The sequence below is a fragment of the Erpetoichthys calabaricus genome, chromosome 1, assembly GCF_900747795.2.
Source record: "Erpetoichthys calabaricus chromosome 1, fErpCal1.3, whole genome shotgun sequence".
NCBI lineage: Eukaryota > Metazoa > Chordata > Cladistia > Polypteriformes > Polypteridae > Erpetoichthys > Erpetoichthys calabaricus.
The window spans coordinates 269282528-269305842 of record NC_041394.2 but is presented as its reverse complement, the minus strand read 5'-3'; the positions used below and the strand labels follow the sequence as shown (position 1 = coordinate 269305842).

General features: G+C 35.9%; 1 protein-coding gene across 1 annotated transcript in view; it reads left to right on the top strand.

The window, feature by feature from the left end:
- pclob (piccolo presynaptic cytomatrix protein b) overlaps nt 1–23315 on the top strand; it is a 421215-nt gene that overhangs the window by 10913 nt on the left and 386987 nt on the right. Inside the window, exon 3 of the mRNA XM_051920046.1 lies at nt 6801–8105. Within this exon, the coding sequence (XP_051776006.1) occupies nt 6801–8105 (1305 nt within the window). The remainder of the gene's footprint in view (nt 1–6800; nt 8106–23315) is intronic.

Sequence of the window (23315 nt, the reverse complement as noted above, 5' to 3'; positions counted from 1 at the left end):
CATTTATTTGACAGCATGTAGATCAGGGTAATTACATTCACGGCATTCGTAGTCTGTGTCACAATCTGATTGTATGGGTGGTTACCTACCAGGTAACGCTTGTGGTTGGTCAGCAATCTGCTAACATCCGCCACGGTGCCCTCAGTTTGTGAGGAGCAGATCATAGAATGGTTGAAATAGTTTACTGTCAAATAAATGCAAAGAGTACACGACACGTGTTTCGCCCTCATTCTGGGCTCATCAGGTGTACACACTCCACTGTAAGAAAGGCGCTATATTGCGCCCGACCCGACACAGATTGGACACGGGAGGCACATGTAAAATAAAAGAAATACTTTTCATTTTCTTTGTCTGTGGGATATGCCTTCCTCATACACACAGACACAACACAGTCCCAAATAAGGCACACCACTAATCCACCACACTTTCTCTTCTTTGGCACCACCACCACTCTTCCCCAACAACCTTGTCCTCCTCCACCCGACTCTGGCCGCTGAGTGGTGGTCGCTGGCTACTTTTATAGTTCTCCCGGAAGTGCTCCAGGTGCTTGATCACTGAGTTCCGGCTACACTTCCGGGTGTGATGAATCTGCTGCCCACACAGGCTCAGGAGTCCCAAACACAGCACCCCCTGGCGGTGCCTGATCTATCTATCTATCTATCTATCTATCTATCTATCTATCTATCTATCTATCTATCTATAAAAATTTAAATACAATGCCTCCGGAAAGTATTCACAACACATCACTTTTTCCACATTTTGTTATGTTATAGCCTTATTCCAAAATGGATTAAATTCATTTTTTTCCTCAGAATTATACACACAACACCCCATATTGACAATGTGAAAAAAGTTTACTTGAGGTTTTTGCAAATTTATTAAAAATAAAAAAACTGAGAAATCACATGTACATAAGTATTCATAGCCTTTGCTCAATACTTTGTCGATGCACCTTTGGAAGCAATTACAGCCTCAAGTCTTTTTGAATATGATGCCACAAGCTTGGCACACCTATCCTTGGCCAGTTTCACCCATTCCTCTTTGCAGCACCTCTCAAGCTCCATCAGGTTGGATGAGAAGCGTTGGTGCACAGCCATTTTAAGATCTCTCCAGAGATGTTCAATCAGATTCAAGTCTGGTCTCTGGCTGGGCCACTCAAGGACATTCACAGAGTTGTCCTGAAGCCACTCCTTTGATATCTTGGCTGTGTGCTTAGGGTCGTTGTCCTGCTGAAAGATGAACCATTGCCCCAGTCTGAGGTCAAGAGCGCTCTGGAGCAGGTTTTCATCCAGGAAGTCTCTGTACATTGCTGCAGTCATCTTTCCCTTTATCCTGACTAGTCTCCCAGTCCCTGCCGCTGAAAAACATCTCCACAGCATGATGCTGCCACCACCATGCTTCACTGTAGGGATGGTATTGGCCTGGTGATGAGCGGTGCCTGGTTTCCTCCAAACATGACGCCTGGCATTCACACCAAAGAGTTCAATCTTTGTCTCATCAGACCAGAGAATTTTATTTCTCATGATCTGAGAGTCCTTCAGGTGCCTTTTGGCAAACTCCAGGCGGGCTGCCATGTGCCTTTTACTAAGGAGTGGCTTCCGTCTGGCCACTCTACTATACAGGCCTGATTGGTGGATTGCTGCAGAGATGGCTGTCCTTCTAGAAGATTCTCCTCTCTCCACAGAGGACCTCTGGAGCTCTGACAGAGTGACCATCGGGTTCTTGGTCACCTCCCTGACTAAGGCCCTTCTCCTCCGATCACTCAGTTTAGATGGCCGGCCAGCTCTAGGAAGAGTCCTGGTGGTTTCGAACTTCTTCCACTTATGGATGATGGAGGCCACTGTGCTTATTGTGACCTTCAAAGCAGCAGAAATTTTTCTGTAACCTTCCCCAGATTTGTGCCTCGAGACAATCCTGTCTCAGAGGTCTACAGACAATTCCTTTGACATCATGCTTGGTTTGTGCTCTGACATGAACTGTCAACTGTGGGACCTTATATAGACAGGTGTGTGCCTTTCCAAATCATGTCCAATCAACTGAATTTAACACAGGTGGACTCCAATTAAGCTGCAGAAACATCTCAAGGATGATCAGGGAAAACAGTTTGCACCTGAGCTAAATTTTGATCTTCGTGGCAAAGGCTGTGAATACTTATGTACATGTGCTTTCTCAATTTTTTTATTTTTAATAAATTTGCAAAAATCTCAAGTAAACTTTTTTCACATTGTCATTATGGGGTGTTGTGTGTAGAATTCTGAGGAAAAAAATTAATTTAATCCATTTTGGAATAAGGCTGTAACATAACAAAATGCACTGTATGTCCGGATGCACTGTATGTGTCAAAATTGATATTCTTCTTCTTCTTTCGGCTGCTCCTGTTAGGGGCTGCCACAGCGGATCATTAGGAATTTATCATTCCTAATAAAAGTTTCAAAATAATAAATCATTTAAATAGTTAGGTGATGCATTTGAAAACAAAAATCATTATAAAGATGCTTACTCCTAAATGATGATTGGTAATTCAACTCATTTGTTTGGATAAATGCAGAAGATGCAGTGAAGTGTCTGAAATTAAACCAGAGCTTCAGGTACCATTCTTCCACAGAAAACAAAGAATACAGTGAATTGCCCAGAAAGGAAGTGTGCTGATTAAAAAGTATTAAAAAGTGTTAGTATGTAAAAGATGAAGATGAGGAATAAGCAGGATAATGAAAAGTAAAAATGGCAACAAACAGTCATAAGCTTCTTCAAACCGATCATTTCCTGAAATGTTTATTTCCTATATTAATTTTTTTCAGTTATAATTTTATTTTTGATGCAAACAGTCCATGTTGACCAATAACTTTCAATTCTGACTAGCACTCATAGTTAAAAGTGAACAGGCAAAAGAAAGCAGTCGGCTGTTTATCTGTTAAATGTAAAGTGTATAAACTGTTCCACTCTGAGAAAATATTAGTAACTGTGTTATTTGCTATTTGTTGCAGATAAAAAACATTCTGGGCAGGTGTGTGTGATTAGAATATTTTTTATGAGTAGCATTCGTGATGGTAATGAATTTGGATGAGATAATCACTTAGCGCTTCTGTATTCTTTGCCCTCTACATATTTGTGGAGAAATCATTGATGTTAAATATGGTATAAGAAGGTGTCTGCATGGCTAGCATTACTTACAGTACCCAAAGCAGAACTGCCATTCCTATGTATGAAGTAAAGTCAGTTACTGTAGTTCCATGGCTCAAAGTCAATTGAGGTTTACCGTTCAATATATATCCTGGAAACGCAAGAATTTAAGATGGAGGAACTGATCTCTGTTGGTATCCTTTCCTGCAATTCTCACAAGAAATCACTGTCCTAGCACAATGATAGAAATATTAGATGCAGATAATACAGTATAAATGCAAGGGAGATTAAACAGTCAAAAACTAAAGATATACTGTGTAGACATTTCTTCTTCAGGAAATAAATTTAAACTAGGCAGAACTTTTTAGCTAACCTTTCTCATGCCTTGAGGAACAATTAAACTCTACAGCTGATCACTTTTTCCTGTTAAAGCATTTTCAGAACAGCATTTCTTTCTTTGTTGGCATAACACAGGAATTTATTTGAACATACTACAGCCTAACTCTTCCCTGGGGACATGACTGTATCTAAAGTTCAGGAATCCTTTTTATGAAAATGGTGACAGCCATTCACACACCCAAGTTTGGAAATCTGCTTCTCTGTTTTAACATTAAAATATCACTTAGTACACAATAAAATGACATCCTAATAAGTGGCAACACTAAATGTACACTAAGTCTCTCCTAATGAAACAACAAAAATTGCTACCCTTTCAACATTCTAAAGATGTATATGTTAGGTTAGTTGGTGAAACTCAAATGGTTTAGTTTGTTTACGTGTGGGATTGCACATGACAGTTTTCTTCATTGGAGTGGCATTAGATTGATGTTGGCCCCTGACTTGTACCAAAGACTCTTGGCCTTTTTGTTCCTAATAGTTGATTAACCAGAATTACTGTAGAAAAAAGGATAATTGTACGGAATTATCGCCTAGTAGAGTCCTGATCAAGGCTGGTTTTTTCCTTATGCCTTTTTGTTGTTGTTGTCGAATGAAGGAAAGTACATCAAATGTATTAACACTAAAAATCACCAAAGGTTTAATATATAGGCTGCTCAGAGCCAAGAATTGAAGCAAGATAATGTATTCTTCAACTCTCCTGGGATATCCTAGTTACATATTCTTCAGCAAGACAGTAACTACTGTTCACATAATTCAGCTCTTTAAGTAGGACTTCCAAGTGTGGCACTTCTCATTCTACACTTCATGAGATACAAGTGTTTCTGTTCTGTCCTAAACTATTGGTGCTGCTATATCTTATTACTTTATTTGCTTTCTCTTTTATACATCTCTTTTCAATACATTTGTTAGACAGAAACAAACAACATTGTAATTGTAATATGTATGAATAATTTCTGAATTTGTTGCTTTATTTCACCCAGGATTTATTTTTTTATAACTCATTTGTATTGTCAGTTGTTTATAAATGCATGTGCGATGAAAACATGCTAGTAGTTTTAACTGAACTGATCCTTAAACATCTATTTGTCATTTGCGGAAAAATGGGTTATAGCTGCTGCCTCGTGGATTGAGACTCCTGGGTTTGAATCCTAAACCATGTTACTATGTTTATGAAGTTTACACTTCCTTCTTGTCAATATGATTTTTTCTTTGGGTACTCCTGTTTTGCATCCTAACTCCAAAGATATGAAGGTTACTTTAATTGTGCATGAAGGACTTATGCTCTGTGACCCTAGGTAAACACCAAGTGCCACTGGCCCTAAATCTAATTAGAATTTTGATAATAGTTTATTATGTTTACAATCTGTAACCCAATCATACTTTTAGTCCAACATCTATTATAAAGTCCTTTTGAATGTTATGCACTTTAACTACATTTGCCTACTTTTAGATTGGTAATTTTTTATCTGAAGACTGAAGAACAGTCGTAGACTACTAAGCACTGTTGTAAGTTGCTCTGGATAAGAGTGTCTGCTAAATGATGTAAATGTAAATGTAAATATCATATTTTAAGTAACCATGCCAGTAACCAATAAAACAATACACCTGAATAATCTTCATAATAATTATGAAACTCCTAAAATGTCAACTTCAAGGGTTGAGCAGTTTTGCTGCAGAATATGGGTCACTGATTCTTGTTTCACCCACACATATCTAAAAAAGAAAAGATATATGAAAAGTATTGTATGTCTCATTTGCTTGTGTATAGTAAGCATTCATGAAAGTTGAGTTGATTTCAAAGTTATGAAATTCTCTTTTTTATTTCTGTGGTAGAAAATTGATTTAACAGCTGTTAGACAACTGTCTCACTGCTACTATCAGTCTTTTAATGTTGCCTTACAGTGCTCAGCAATAAATCTGAAGCTACTGTAAGATGTGATAGCTTTAACAGAATACTAATCATGCAAAATAATTCAAATTTTGTGTGCTGTTTAATTTTTAATTGAACTCAGCTAATTTTTCAATTTTGAATGCGTAGTTATTATTATGAGTAAAGGTTTCTTTTTAGAATATCATTGTGGGTATTTGAAATAAATGCCCAACAACCAGCATGAGTGCACGTGCATTTGAAATCCTTGTTTTGTCATTAATATTTTACTCTTTTGCTATACTCTGTAGAACTAACCCTTGTATGTCTTTTCTTATATACATTTTTTTAATTCAACTACTAGGTAAAACATTGGCAACTAGGCAAATAGAACTGCAACTTTTTTTGTTAAGTCATTAAAATAGTTTCTCTTATTTAGTTTTTCAATATGAAAATATACTTGGTTAACTAGACAAGGGCACGTAATGAAGGGATGTTATGTAATATGTTTAAATGGAAATAGTCATAGGTAAATAATATATTTTATCCTATATGAAAGTTGTACTTTCAACATAATATTTAAAATGCATGGAAAATAAAGTAGGGTTGTTTAATGAGACAAGAGTGCATACATGTGAAAAATATTCAAACAAAAAATCTAAACACCTGCATATTATAGCAGATAATGCAAAATGTACACAGTGACATGTACAAGTTAACAAAAAAGCCCCTCCTTCATTTTACATGAATTTATTAATATATTTAAAGATAAAGTTCTCTTTTTAACACAATTTCAAAAGTGCACTTGTTTTTTTTTTTTTTTTCATTTTCCAAAAAGAAGTATCTGAAACGTGGAAAAAAACAGAAATCTTCTATGAGATAAATGATCATTATACAATGAAGACAGGTATCCTAAAAAGGCATATGTAGTAGAGACATTAAACCTACAACCTCTTGGTTTTCACTTTCTTGCAAATACAGTGTCCACATTCTATTTTTATTTCTTAGTTATAAAGTGTTATTACACAGTGTTTCTACACAGTTTGTACCTGTCAGAAATTGATGGTTTAATCACACACAACACTGGTCATGAAATAACTTTATAACTAGCAACAAACTTATTTACAACAGATTAGAAGACAAAGGAAATGCATTTAATTGAGTTTCTTTGTACAGGATTAATCTTGCTTACAGATGGTAAATTTTTGATTCACAATAATTCTTTTTTTCTGAATTCTTCATAAAGAACTGTTTGCCTGTAAATTACCAAGAGTTTGTTTTACTTTATAAACCTTTCTTGCTTATAACTGTATGTCTGTAAAGATATGTATGTAGCATATGTCAATCCAATATCAGTGCTATTATTTTTCTATTCTAATCCAATGCTTTAAACCCTTTTTTTGTGAATTGACAGGTCAAGGAATGGCTTTGCCTGAACTGTCAGATGCAAAGGGCCCTAGGCATGGATGAATCTGCCCCTAGTACAACAAAACAGCAGCCTCATCCTCAGAAAATATCAGATTCTCCTCAGAGAGGTAAACAAGCTTCACCAATATCACAGCTACAGAAAACTGAACCTACAAAATCACCTGACCCAAAAAAACCCTTGAATGTAATTAAACAGCCCGTCACAGAATCACCACCTTCAAAGCCAAAAGAATTTTTGCCTAATTCTTCTGTTCAACAAGTGTCAGAGCAGAAGGCTCAGGTTCCAAAGACTGATCAGCATAAGCCAGCAAAGCAAGATGCAGAAGTAAAAAAGCCTTCAGATTTTACTGGCCCTGAGATTAAGCAGACTTTAGCAGGCTCCCATGATTCCGGATCTGCCCAACAGAAAGAAAGTCAAGAAACTGCCAAACAAATCATGCAGGCCTCACCGGTAGTAAGAAAAACGGATACACAGATAGCCTCACAGCAAAAGACAGCACAGCAAACCACAGAAAAGTCTATGGAAACTAAAGGTCAGAAGCTTGTCAGTACAATAAAGCAACCTCCATCACAAGTCAAAGATGCTTTATCAAAACTGGATTCAAATGTTAATCAGCCTGCACCAGAATCTGCAAAATCTGAGCAGCCAGTGCAGAAAGTTTCCACTGCACCACCTGCCTCAAAACAAGTTCAACCAGACAAAGTACAATCAACTCAACAACCTCCAAAACAAGAGCAAACTAGAAGATTTAGTTTAAATATTGGTGGCATAACAGAGACACCTAAGTCACAACCAACAACTCCACAAGAGTCAGTAACTGGGAAACTATTTGGATTTGGCTCCTCATTCTTTAGTCAAGCCTCTAATTTGATATCAACTGCTGTCCAACCAGCAGATCACCCTGCTCCTGCATCTAAACCACCTGTAATTCCACCAGGTACTCAGCCTGCACCCAAGGAAGTTAGTTCAGCCCAGTCTTCACCAAAACCATCCCCAAAACCATCCCCAGCAAAAAGGGAAACAAAACCACCTGTGGCACAAAAGCCAACATCCACTCCTGAGAAAAAAATACCAACAGAGCATGATGTGAAACCTCCAGTGGAAATACCGAAGGTTGCTGTGAAGGGCACTGAAGTAATAAAGGCTTCATCACAAAAATCTAACTGTCCTCTCTGCAAAACTGAGCTTAATGTTGGTTGTAAGGATCCACCTAACTATAATACCTGCACAGAATGCAACAACATCGTATGCAATTTATGTGGATTTAATCCAATGCCTCACCTTTCTGAGGTAAGAAATTTGATCATTTATAAGTTATGTTGGTTTCATATAGACATAAGGTTTTTCTTCATGAGGTAATAATCATTTTTAAAGAAACATTCTGTGCTCGATATTCTTGGCATAGTGTATTGGGCGAAGTGCATTTCTAAAATGGAGTACACTGCTGAAGATCCTAAATAATTCTGATTATAGTACCAGAGTGATATTTAAACCAAAAAGTAATTACAAGTCATTTGTTTAAAGGCTGTCCTTCTGTAAATAATTTTAGAAAAAATATATCCCTATGGCTTACTAAAATAAGAAATGTGTAATGGTGATAGTAAATGTGCTCATAGTTACATGCTGAAACAGTAATTTAAATTTTTCTTCTTCATTGATTGAATTTACAGTTGCTGTAGTGGTCATTCAGGTGCCATTCTTGATTCACATTATCTTATAAGCAATGTATTAGATTCAAACGTTTAAGACTATTCTGCCACATGGCGCTATTCAGTTGACACAGCTAATCCTAGTAAGAAGTAGGATTGTCCTAGAAGTGCCAGAATGTTTTTTTTTTTGTGAATTAAACATTAAAATGTTGGAAGGGTTTCACGATCATGCGAAGATTAAAGATAATGCTTGACAAACATGAATTTGTACTATGCGAAAAGTATTATTGCTGTGTTTTAGTTGTAACTTTTGTTTGAAATAGAAAACAATGAAAGGTTTATTAATATTATAAGCTTTTGCAACTCTGAAGGATTAAATATTAATCAAAATCAATCTCTACAGAGATAAGATTTCCTTTTAAGTTATACTGTGTTACATAGCTTTTTACATGTTGTGGTTTTTAAAGTGTAATACAACAGAATGTACAGTATAATGTTTTTACTTTCTGTACTTTTACATTTTATAGAATTTTGATAAAAGCATTATGTTTCTACAATGTAGATGTTTATAATAAACATATATATATATATATATATATATATATATATATATATATATATATATATATATTTTTTTTTTTAATAGACACAGGATGCGTTTGCAGGTGTTTAGCAACCATATAGTACACGTGTGCTCCAAACCACAATTAAGCCAAGGAAAATGTACCAACAAGTCAACACTATGTGTAATTAGTGGGCTCCTAAATCCTTGTCTATAAGTAGGGTGGCCTGGTCAATTTCATCTCACTTCCCACATCACACATCTACTGTTAATGGTTTATAATATCCAGGATAAATCTTCTCATTTTCTTGTTTTAATTTTTTATTGATTAATTCTTGAAGGTTCCTGGGTATCCTGGCACCAGTGACCAGGTGTTAACCCTCTGGAAACTCCATATAGCAATTGGAGATGGAATTCAAATTCAGCTTTGGAGCTGTGAAACAGAAGAGCTAATCACTGCACCCCATGTGCATTGCTTTCTTTTTGCAATTATTACAGTACCATACCGTGCTTTTGATTGAGACTGAAAATGAAGTATGTTAGTAAGATAAATGTGAATACTGAACTACTAGCTAAAACTGCACACTATTGGGCAAACACACTGTTGGGTCTATTTATACTGTATGTGATGTTTTATCTTTCAAATGATTAATTTACTTGTAGCATGACAAAGCATCTGTTTGATGTATGTTGTTTTCATTTAATATTTCTGTGTACATTGTTTAAAGATACATCTTAGATTTAGCTAATTACATTTTTATCAGATACATTAGGAGTGTCCCCTGTAGCTAATAACAGGTTGGCTATCTAATAAGACAGAGACTACACATTCAAATAGTATAATTTTAAGAATGAATAATGGTTCACCAGCTAATCCTATGTACAGTAAATCAGTAACATAGGGCCTGAGAAAAGTGTATTTTTTGTCAGCAATCATATATAAAAATGCTTGTTTATAGCACTGATTCTAGAATGGCTTTAAATTGTTTGACAGACTAGTTTTACAAACAGCATTGTGGCATAGTAGGTTGCACTTTTTCCTGAGATTTTCTGCCTTCAATTTCATTCCTTACCTGGATGGCTTCCGTACACCTTTCTCCCTTGGTCTAAGTTTGACTTGATTGTATGTAATGTTACTTTCTTTGTTGTTAAAGTAAGTTTTGATTGTGTGGAATGTTAATGGCTTCAAATAATTTTCTGTAGATTTAGAAAATGTACATATATCATAGTCACAAATAAGCTTAATCAGATTTGTTGTTACCTTTAAAATAAATGGTCATAAATCTGTATAAACACTGAAGCTGCATTAGTCTTTATTTATTGAAGTGAATAGATAGAAATACAAAGTTGGGGACTGTATTAATTAGGATCATTGAGTTTTATGTTAATGGTGAAAATGAGTGGTGTCCCAGAGAAGGTATGGAAGGTTCCTAGTACTTGAAATAAGGCAAAAGGTGCCACTAGACAAACTACTTGTTAGAGGTGTGAATTAAGACAGTAAATAGTAATTTTGTGTCTGATCTGGGAATCGTGGTTCTACAGTAGGTGGTGGTAGCACTAGAAACAATAAAGTTTGGTGTGGTACCAACATAAAGGTTTGCTATAGCCTACTAGAAAGTATCATGCATAACTGGTATAGAAAATGTATGACTGGCTAATCCTCAAATGAAAGAAAGACTGAAATGATGGGGGTAGGCTAGCTGCTGCTACTGATTACTGTTTGTGAGGTATACTCTACTGATCAGTTACAACATTAAAACCACTAACAGGTAAAGTGAATAGCATGCATTATCTTGTTACAATGGCACCTTTAAAGGGGTGGGTTATATTAGGCAGCTAGTGAACAGTTAGTTCTTGAAGGTGATGGGTAATTATCTGAGAGACCTTGACAAGGGCAAAATCATGATGGCTAGACGATTGGGTCAGAGCATCTCCAAAATCACAGGTCAGGAGGGGTGTTCTTAGTATGCAGGGGTTAGCACCTACCAAAAACGGTCCAAGGAATGACAACTAATGAACCGTCAACAGGATAACGGGCACCCAAAGCTAATTGATGTGCTTGGGGAGCTCAGAAGAGCTACCATAGCAAAACCTGCTGAAAAACTTAAAGCTAGCCATGGAAAGAAAGGTTTAGAACAAACAGTGAATTGCAGCTTGCTGTCTATGAGGCTGCATAGCTGTAGGCCACAACGAATGCACATGCTGACCCCTGTGTACCACTAAAAATGCCTACAATGGAACTGGACCATGGAATTATGAAAGAAGATGGCCTGGTCTGATGAATAACGTTTTCATTTAGATCATGTAGACAGTCAGATGCATACATGTCCTTTACCTGGGGAAGAGATGGCAATAGGATGCATTAGGGGAAGAAGGCAAGCTAGCAGAGGCTGTATGATGCTCTGGGCAGTGCTGTGCTGGGAAATTTGGCATTTATATGGATGTTACTTTGACATGTACCACCTACCTAAAGATTGTTGTAGACCATGTGCACCCCCTCATGACAACGGTATTCCCCAATATCAGTGGCCTCTTTCTTCAGGATTAATACTCCCTGCCACATTACAAACATTATTAAGGAATGGTATGAGGAAAATGTCAACAAGTTCAATGTGTTAACTTGGCCTCCAAATTCCCCAGATCTCAATCTGATTGAGCATGTATGGGATGTGCTGGAAAAACCAGTCTGATCCATAGAGGCCCCAACTTTCAACTTACAGGACTTAAAGGATCTGCTGCTAAAATTTTGGTGCCAGATACTACAGGCACAAGACACCTTCAGGGGTCTTGTGCAGACCATGCCTCAACAGGTCAAAGCTGTTTTGACGGTACCAGAGAGAACCTAAACAATATTAGGCAGGTGGTTTTTATGTTGTGACTGATCAGTGTATACTGGCTTTTATCCAACACCATTTAAATAAAGTCTTTATTTTTTAAACTTGCTAACCCACTGCTATTTTATATGGGATTCTTGGTGGTACTGTTCCAGCAATAACTCTATATGCTGTATTGTATAGGTATACTGTCAATGTACACTGTGCAGTAAATAAATCTCCAGATATACAGTAGATGTACTGTTCTCTGGCCTCAATACAAGGGTAATGTTGGCTAACCTTTTGAATATTTAAAATATGAATTACTGAGTCCCAATTTCAATGTTTCAGTTTTCAAGGATTTTTTCATCCTGTGTTTTAAATGACTTTATTGTACCTGTATCTGTCCAGGATTGGTTTGTGCCTTGTGCTTGGTGTTTCTAGGAAGGGCCTTGAATTGGAGGTTTTAGTCATGAGAAAACTGTTATAAAATATTATGTATTTATATGAGGTAAATGAAGCTGTTTATGTTTGCTTGCATTTTTTTCCATCAAGTATGTTTCAATATATAATGAGGTAACATATAGCAATTTAACAATCATATCTTTAATAAGACACCTTTTTTCAACACTTTCACATTTGTTGCAAAGAAATGGTGCAATAGTTGTGTGAAAGCTTTCAAATGCAGAACATTTAATTTGTGTGTGCTGTGTGCTTATTGTCAGAGGCATAGATAGCTAGGGTTTTCAGCACCCGGGACAACTGAAGATTTCGCGCCCCCTCCTGTTTGCCAAAATGCAATGGGGAACATCAATTTGGCGCCCCCTGGATGCTGCGCCCGGGGACAGATGTCCCCCCCTTGCCCCCCCTCCCCCAGCTACGTCACTGCTTATTGTGAGTGGTATGGCAAATAATAACAAATAATTATCAAATGTGGTGTACTTATACTTTTCTTTGATAACAGTGAGCAACCTGAAAAAAAAGAAACCATCCGGATTTTGAAATTTACATTAAAATAAAAAATATTGTGATCCCCAAAACATGTGGTGCATTTGGTGCAGCATGTTCCAAATATGTGCACTGTATTTGTGCAAATATTTTTCTCTTTTCTGCACCTTTAGTATACATTATTACTTAATGGGAAATAATGGCCTAGTGGAGGTAAATGAGCCAAAGAATGTTCCAGCAAAAGTATACTGACCTATGCAATGCTATTTCAATTTTTTCATCTCAAATGTATCTTATTAATTAGTGTTTAAAGCCAACAGTTATATTTTAACCCTACATTAATTAGCAAATCCAGTTTCTATAATCACCTGTCCATCATCTCACATTAATAGATGACAAGTTACATGCAATAACTGTATTTCTTGAAAACAATAAAAAATACAGTGCAAAGTGTTTATATTTTAATATTCTAAATATGTATGGGTAAGAGAATATTAGTTAATTGCCCCATTTTTCAATGCCTTGTGGGCTGACATCTTAAAAACAGATTATTAATTGCATTTGAAGAAAAAAAAAAAAAACTTAACGGTACATGTTGTTGAGGACATGTAGAGTGGGTAGTTGGCTACATGCATGGCAAATCTAAATACAAACTGGTTATGAGATGCGATTTGTGTTACTTTCTAGTAAAGCAGAAGCATGTAGCTCCTGACAGGCACTCTCGAGTCTTTTTGAAACAGGATGAAAATAATACAGATAAAACAAGTATTCATCTCTTAAAACTTAAGCCATAATCCCAAAGACTCCAAAGCTAGCTTTCCCCTTTCAGAATAGCTCTATCTCTTTGAAACAGTAAATCAAAGAAGAATGCATTGATCCAATATATAATCAATGTCTTTTCCTAACTTCAAAATTTCAGAGCTTTCACATACAGTACTGTTTTGTTTTTTTAATCAAATCACAGAGAAATACTTTTAAGGGCCTACAAAATAGAAATGTACTGATTGTAAGAGCAAAAACAATGCCAGCACAGTAGAGTTAATATCCGTATTATGGCTGTTTACAAAATGGTTTTTGGATAATAAAATAAACATAACAAATGAAAGATGAATTTTAAAGGTTGTTTAGCATAAACTAACATAAACTGAATTATTACCCACCAAAAACAGAGCAATATCCTTTTCTGGTGCAGTAAGTTCATCTTTTACATTCAGCAGAGTGTTGATATCATATGGAAAGGACCTGAGAAAAAACAAATTGTTCTCAAAATGATGACAAGTTACATGTAAAATACTTAACAAGAAAAAACAATGAAAAGAATATGAATTATAACCTTCTGGAAAAAATCTCTATACACATTACCATTGCACCTTAAATCTTTGAAAAGATGTCAATTTTTCCAAGATCTTTTTTTTCATAATGCTATCTGAATTCTTACATCTCTACCTTTGAGTCACATTTGGACACCTGTAAGTCAAGTGCTCTCTATCAGGATCCACTCCAATGCACCTGAGACTGCCATATGCTTCAGCTTCCTGCCCTGGCAGGCTCATCCTTCATCTATTTAAAGGGTGTAAATCCTAGGTTTCTAGCTGAGCTGTCTGTCTTACAAGAGGACCTGTACTGTACAGAACAAATAACTGGGCTACTGTTCAGAGACCAATTCTAATAAAGCAAAAAATACACAGCTTTATCCAGAAAAAGATATGCAATAATCATTAATCATAACCAATAATCATCTGAATAATGAATCACCAAATGCACATGATGGTCTGAATTTATAAAAATATTAATTCAAAATTGGTTTTAATCTATACATGCAGAAAACTGAAAATGCTCAAGTAGTTATATGCAGTTTTTTGTTATGGGGCAAAAATGACAACATTTATGTATTCTGGCAAACAGACTTGTGATCATGTTTAGGTTTAGCCAAGAATTGTGGAAGAATTATTATAGGGACAAGGTGATTCTACCTGTATACAGATTACACAGCTGTAGAGATTGTAAAAATGCAAGTCTTCATTTTCTGTTAAAATTCAAATATTAATTCCCTTTTTTTGTTTTTTCATGTTGCACAAGCAATAACAGTGATTTTTATAATACGTATGAATTAATCATCTCATTAATTTGTTTCACTTGAGTCAACTGTGTTTACCACCTGGAGACTGTAAATATTTATTTATTAACAAAATATATGACAGGGTCTTTATTGTGCTGTAACTGTAAGATTATCTAATGGAAAAGTTTAAATATGACATTAGTTATGTAGTCCGCAAGAGATACAGCATAACAGGCTGGATGTCATTTATTTCACTTTATTTCACTTTTATACTTTTGCAGATTTATATTTATTATTCCTACTTATCTTTAGTGGTTGATCAGCAAATATTGAATTGATAAGTAACACATATTTAAAGGAGTTCCTAAATATGCTATGTTTAATTTTAAAGGTTATATCACTTTTTTACAGTTAACATTTATCCAGATTTTTATAAAGTCAATATAATGTTTACATTTTATTTAAAAAATGAAACCTGGTAGGATCTAATCAATAACATTTTAGAATAAGCATTTAAATTGAGGAAGCAAGTTCTCTCCCCTCTTTTACTCCATTTATCTTTATTCATTTATTATTTTATCTATTTACTTATCTTTACTAGCATAAAGTCTTACATTGCTGGCCTACAGTAGCTCTCTTTCTCAGGGTGGGGGTTGATTTGTTTCAAACCCTTTTTTTTCTTTTTTTTCTTTTTGTAAAACTTGAGTTATATGTATGGAATGTTATTTGATTTTAATAAATTCAATAAAATAAAAAAAAAATGAGAATTGGGTTACACTGCTTGCAAAATTCAGCTTTTCGCTTCCTTTGTGAAAGGCTTCTCTATAGCACGAGAGCTACTTTCTTTTTCCAAGACATGAACGTGGGTTCATGTGCAGCTGGACCCATTTTTAAAAATAATTCTTTACATTTACATTGAACTTTTCTCATTACTCAAAGTGCTCTCCACACAAGGACTGGGACATGAACACATGATCTCCTTACTGCAATGAAGCAGCACTACCACTGCCCGACCTGCATGGTTAACATCTCCAAGAGATCTTAGCACCTCCACACTTCTCCAAGGCCAAGAAATGAATAACTCCACACACTTAAGCAAGAACAGGAACCTGTTACATACTGTTTAACATATCATACAGCTGAGAAAACATAGGTCCAAAGGAAGACGAAACAGGCCTGGGAGATGCCTGAAAAGCATCGGAATGGCCCAAATTAATGCAATAAGGGACTGGACATGTAATTTGTCCTGTACAAAAAAAAAAAAAAAAAAAAAAAAAGCAGACTTAGAAAATATCCTTACACAGAGCAAGACAATACTCAAGAGATCTAAAACTTAATATGAATATGCGCTTTAGACATTAGGTCATATATAAAAAATAATAATCATGCCTGACAGACTACCACTCAGCAAACGATGGAGAACATCAGAGTAGCTACATCAGTCTGGACAAAGTTTTTAAGATTTTTTGGATGATCATTTCATGTGAGCAACATCACAGTTATAGTCAAATACTTTTTACCTTTAAAAAGTGCACTATTGGGATATAATGGTATCATTACCAATTTACATATCTTGAGATCATACATGCTTGGTTCAATAATAAATAAAGGGCCTGGGGGAACTCACAGTCTTCATAGTGCCCTAGTATTTCATCTGAAATAATGCATAATGTTTAAGTAATAGTTTAGAACAAGGCTTACCTATTAGTTAGTTACTGATATGGTATGTAATACTTTAAGGCAGGTGCTACCTGATAGATCAATAGGAATTTGCTTGCTTCAGCAGCAACATATAACATAATTGTATATAAAATTTGCAACTATTACATAAGTGCAAGACCCCAAACTATATAGATAATATAACAATTAGTGTTACATAGTAATCTATGTACTGTATAGATAAAAAGTATGTGCTTGTCATGGGATTACTCATGAACCACTGAGGCTACAACCTTGATCTTGGTCTTATTTGAAAGCTCATAATGTGATACATGCTGTTGAAGGAAAACATGTGGCTAGAGAGACTGAGTGAACAACCGACCAAGACAGTGACAGGCAGACAAGCTACACTTTCATTGGTTGAAGCCAGAAAGGTGAATACCTGCTATCAAATCCATTTGAGTAGCAGAGCGGTAACAAGCATTTCAACAGTGAAGAGGTGCACCTGTGTGCACTATTAATCATTAATACATTTGATAATAATATGCATTTGAGTCGGAAAGGCATATATTAATTACATTATACTGCTACCTAACAAAATTGTTACAATGTTTAATTCAACTGTGATATGGATTTTTGGAGATACCACCCACTCCTACCTTGGTTCTGTGTCCTCTGCCTGACTATCTCATGAGTTTTAATCTGTACAGAAGCACTATTTTCTTTCATGAACATGCCATCGCATTTTTCAAAAAATGCACTCCATTTGTGTAGTTCTAAACACTTAATCGGAGGTAGTTAAACAAGGAAAGTATCAAAAGAATACAGTTCACAAACAACAGCAATGTGATGTGTACAGTTATTATCATGGCAGTTTTTTTCTAAGCATTTTGGATTTCTATAGTAGTCAATAATACCACCTGGGTGTACAAGTGATAACTTATCTTGGTCCTTTCATTTAAAAGTGAGGAAGGTGGATTGTTACAGGGCAGAGATGTAATTCTACAGTAAAAGGCTGAGTAGGTGTCTTCAGATGAGTGGCTTTTTTTAGCTGGGTTTGTCTCATCCTACGTTACTGACACAACAAAACTTTGGTAACGCTTTAGACAATTACTAGAAAAATGTGGACCTCCAGTCCCGCCAAGATAAAGGTTCCGGCTCTAGTAGTTTACAAGTAGCAGCAGGTTGCTGTCATTCTTCTTCTTTCTATCAAGTAATCAGCTTTTACAGTTTGCTTCACACATAAGATCTCACTGCTCTTTGTTTTCTTTCCACATTGAGCACACACAGGACAAGGCATGATTTTTTCCTGTCCTCCCTGTTTCAAATCACTGGCTTTAAACATATGAATATTGTCACACCAGCCTAACCCAATACAATAATATGGACTGGCAGAGCCATCATTGACTCACTAATCAGTTTGAACTGCACATCACTTTTGGCAATGTTCTTCAAGGGATAAGCTCACTTGCTACATACAGTTCACATACACGTCTAAACACAAAGATATTACATTTTGGACACTAATAGAATTACATTAAATTACATTTTCTGTTTTTCTTTGGTTGCACAAGTTCACACATTTTGTGACCAGACATGTTTTGAATTCAAATATGTTCACAAGTTTGTTTTTTTTAACACTAATTTTAGCATAATGGTAAAATGGTCTTTCACAATACAGTTGCAAGAAGAATTTAATCCAGTATACTAGATAAACCCATTTATCTCCTATTCCTAAAAAAAGGTGGAAAAAATAATGGCAAGAGGGCAAAGGAAATATTGTCCTCTATAGATTTGTGAAAAAATGTGCAAGAAAAGCATATAGAATGAAGAGTAAGTATAACAAACAAGGTGTCTGACAAAAATAACTGAGTTAAAGTCAATGTAAGAAGCTTCCCTGGATACTAAATAAAACACAAATCTAATGGATCTCAGGTGATGCTGAAATACCTTGTTCCCTTTGCCTTTGAAACTTGCAGTGGGGACCCCCAATCAGCACACGGTTAGCCTACTGAACTCTGAGATGCTTAAATACGAGGTAAAGCCATTTTTGGTTTGCCTCCAAGAGTACCTTAACTTTCCTTGTTTTGCCAGGCTGTCTTTATCCATGACAGTCAGTTGCTTCTTTCCCAGCTCCATGGCAGTCATATCCTACAATGAAATTTAAATTCGTCAAATGTTTATTCTTGACAAGTCATGTTTTTTAATTTACCAAAGAGCCCTGAAACAAAAAAAAAAAATAATGACGTCCAAAATTTGTGGTCCCAGCTCAGATAAATCATGTTCAATTCACCTTGGAGCAAAGTTGGTAATTGAAGGTAAAACATCTTGCATTTTTATGGTGTCAGAGAGAGGCCTTCTCCATCAATTGCCAGTTCTGATATCGAACCCCTACTTCTAGAATTGCACTTCCTTCTATTTAGTAATTCTGAAAAGAATGTGACTGAAAGTAATAGTTTCACACAGATTCTCGCCCACTGTAGTGATTTAAAAAGAAGGCATGTTAGTATCTGTACAACCCTGTCTCTTTCTTCCCCATTTCTGTGAAACTCTCACTAAGCCCATGTTTCTGACAGCCATGTTTCTTTTGTGATATTTCTATGTGCATCAGAGGTGTTTTTTAACATTACAAAAGTACAGTTAGATACAGTATATGGTTTTATTTCTAATTAAACTTGGATTTTAGGATTACATTGTGATGCATTTACTTTTCATTTCCAGTTATGTTCTGTACTGTTACTTTTTTCAAAATTCATTTCAACAATAGCCACTACTTATATTTTTGTTAGATTAATCCATCCATCCATCCATTATCCAACCCGCTATATCCTAACTACAGGGTCATGGGGGTCTGCTGGAGCCAATCCCAGCCAACACAGGGCGCAAGGCGGGAAACAAACCCTGGACAGGGCGCCAGCCCACCGCAGTAGATTAATTAGATATGCATTTAATACTGGCTGTATCCCTACAGCATTGATTGGAAAACCAAATGTCTAATGGTTATTAAGTTAAATATTGAAAAAAAGACCTTTTTTTTAAATATATATTCTGTAAAATTTTTTAATGCAAAGTTGTGGAATTTTCTTCCTTAAATTGTATGTACTATGGTACATACCAACTATAATAAATGGACTTTGGGGTAACTGAATGACTTTGCCAAAGCAGGAAATTCTTGAACTTGCAGGCATTTGAAATTGAAAGATACCTTTCTCTGATAAGAAAAACTCCCAAAAACAGTTATTGTATTAGCTAAGAGGATGGGGTAGGAACTGTACATATCAATGTTTTTTTTCATTTGGTAACCCTTATTTAAGGACTCTTATGGGTCTTTCTTTGTCCTGTGTTTAGGTTCTTTTGTGTTTGGGCTTTTGGATAGTTGTTTCCTAGCATATCCAAGAAATTTAATGTGATGGTCTGGCAAATGAGCTGGGTTGGCTTTGGTGGTGTGGAGATACTGCACTGCTTCTAAATAGAATCAAGTATTCCTGAGGTTCAGGCATATGTGAAAATGACTCTTTTAAGGAAACATTTACTGCTTTAAACTTAGCATTTGGATGATAATGAGCATTGGAAAAGGTCTCCTTGCATTTGGATGATTAATGAACACCAGAAAGGATCTCCTTGCAAGATTGTGCCTGTTTTGCTTACCTAAGAAATGGTAGAATACAACAATGGATTGGCAACTTATGAACAGATTAGAGTTTCAGACAGGTCCTCTGGAGGTGTAAGCCAGTATTCCTAATCAACGATGTCACCAGCCATTCTTCTTCTTATTATTATATTTGTCTCTGAGATTAATGATTATTATTTTTTCTGTTTTGCAGAAAGTTTGTTCAGAAAATGAGTAAATGAATTATTTCACAGATTCTGAATTTAGTGTGTGTCTGCTGACATAAAAAGCCTTTTTCTGGGTTCACCCAGTTTGACTGGTTGCCTCCCTTTCAAAGTTGCATATTAGAACATAAATATTTACAGGCAGACACCCTAAATGCTGCATCCGATTACTTGTTTTTACATTCAGCTAATTACATTCAAACAAAGTTGTTACACTGTCCGATCGGGCTGATAATTTGGTGGGTCAGGGTCTGGTTCATCATAGCGCATCTGTTTTAGGTACATGCTTGCACACTGCGACACACTTTCTGTGCACTATAGAGCAGCACATTAATAGAGTGGAAATGCTTTCTATTTACATAAGCAAATTTATTCTCTGAAAGTGCCTTTATAGCCATAGGAACAGCACCAAGTGCCACAACAGACTGATTCTGTGCTCTTTACTTTGAGGTGACTCGCTATCATTAAAAGGACTGCTTGCCCTTTGCCACGCTAGTTGGAAAAAGCACCTGCAACTGTGCAGAGCTGCCATTTTTATAGGTTTTCCAGCTATATACGATTTAATATCAGCTCATCCTTTTGGTGATTCATTCCTGGCTGATGTAACTTGTTCGGCACCACTGAAACAGCAATGTGCATGTAGTTGACCACTCCGATTACATTTGGAAAACTGGACATTGCTGCGAATTGTACTTTTATGTTTGCCAGTTCAACCAAAGTGTAAGAAAATCTTACTTATCCGTATGACAAGTGGATAATACAGCTGGCATGGTGCGACTCAGTGATTTTAGTGAAATACCCGATTGACAGCAAGTTCACGTTGAAAAGCTCCTGTAGCTAAAAACCTGACAGTGGACAGAACTTGCAAAGGAGCAGGTAGAGCACAATTCCTCAAAGTCTGCACACAGCTCCAATAGGATAGCTCCAAGCTAGGATAGCTTACACCAAGAAAAGATAGACAAGAATTTAAAAATATCAGGAGCGAAAACCTTTACAGAAAATAAATACACAGTCTACACTCTGAAAGTCAGTTACAAATGTAACAGTGGAGGATACAACCTTTAATGGTGCGAAGTCCAGTACGTGTGCTGTGTAACAAATGTTCATGGAAACACTCTGTTTGCTGGATGCTTGTTTCCCAACAGAAGCTTTTCTGAGTTGTGGAGTCCCTGTCAGTGCCTCTTCCTTGTAGAGTGAGTTTTTTTCACTTCTGGGTTCCTTATGTTATTGCAATGACCTAGACATGCCTTTCTTCTCGTCAGCCAGCTTCTCTCTGTCCTTTCCTGAGTCTTCCCTCTCTCACTGGACCCACAACCAGAATTTCTCTGCTGGAACTGTCTCTTCCTCTCTGGAGGTAGGTGTCACTGTCTGTGTGCATTGCATCTTGCCAGCTACGTACCTTCATCTGCCTGTGAGCCCCTGTGCTCTGTGCAAGTGGTCTTGACAGTGTTCTCAGTGGACTGTCCTTCACTGCACCACCCACTGCCCAGAAGTATATATCTACTTCAGTCCCTGCCTAAATTAACATGATGATTTGTCTAACAATGGCACATACCAATTTGCTTTGATCAGCAGTAGTGTAAACATATTTTCATTATTTAAACAACAGGACCAAAGCAGATAAATACAGTATTTGCGTCCTTTAGATAGCCATGAACAATAATCTTATTTTCCTTGCTTAAGCAACAGTATCAAAGCAGGTTAATATCTATGGCCTATAGACAGCCAGCAACAATAACCTGTAACACAATTACTCAATAAATTTGCCTTTCCAATTAACACCCCAGTCCCAAAAATGAGTGCCTATTGCCCCTTCATCTACTGGATTTTTAAAAGTTTCTTTACCTAAGAGAAAAAAGAAAAGAACCCAGTGTATAAAAATGTTCCTTTCCAACACCAAAATGTTCCACTCTGACAAATACCTAAAATATTTTCTACATTAAGTTACCAGAGATGTGGTGTTTTATTTTTAACCTTAAATAGAAGCAAATTAATATCAATTGAGTACATGGCAATCTAGGACTGTACATAATAAATTAAGGAATAACAGAAATTGAATTTATAGAACAGCTCCTGAAGCCAGCCCCTAATCTCATGTGTGTTGCTGGCTGTGAATGGAATTTATTGGAATCATTTTGACTGTTATTTATTGTTAATATTCTTTTTTGTTACTTTGTTGATATTGTCAATCTTTGTGCTACTATGGATGTTTACCTGTTGCGCTTAAGTGTCCAGTTATGCATTCATACCAGATTCTGAATTGAGCAGTAAATCCACAATATTTATTTTAACATTGGTCTCTTAACAGCATGCTTGGCTCTTATGTTCTATAGAAAAAAAGCCATTTTAAAGCAACTGAAACAACAAACAAGGTGGAACTTATAGGATTAAAACAGATTCTCCAAAAACAAAGCCAAGGGCACAGTGTTAGATTTGTTACAAGCTGGTATCAAAAAGATATGAGAAAGGTTGTTTACACATAAGGTTCAATTGAGAGAGCAATGTCAAGTAAATAAGCCACAAGGGATTTGCTGTGATTTTGTGCTAGACAGACAAGCTGCACTGTTGGTTCATTACCTTACCAATACAGATCTTAAAATGCATTAAATTAGATTTCAGCATATCATGTGGTATAATGTAACTATGTGATTTTTTTTAATATGTGTCAATTCTGCAACACATTTAATATGGCCATAGCACTTACCTTTAAGTGTATTGTATTAAAAAGCATTCATTATTTATTAAATAACTCTCTGAGTTCCTTTTACAGTTAAAACAAAAATTAAGCAAGCAAAAAAATTAACAAAGTTTTGTCTGAAGTTTTTAAAAACTTTTTAATCACAAAGCATGAGCTACTTTCTGAGCATTAACTTGTTTATTATTTATATGAGAAATTTCAGGAAGTGACAAAACATTAATTATAGTGTCTTTTCTTTTTTAATATTAGGATTAAAGTCAAATTTCAATTAACAGAGT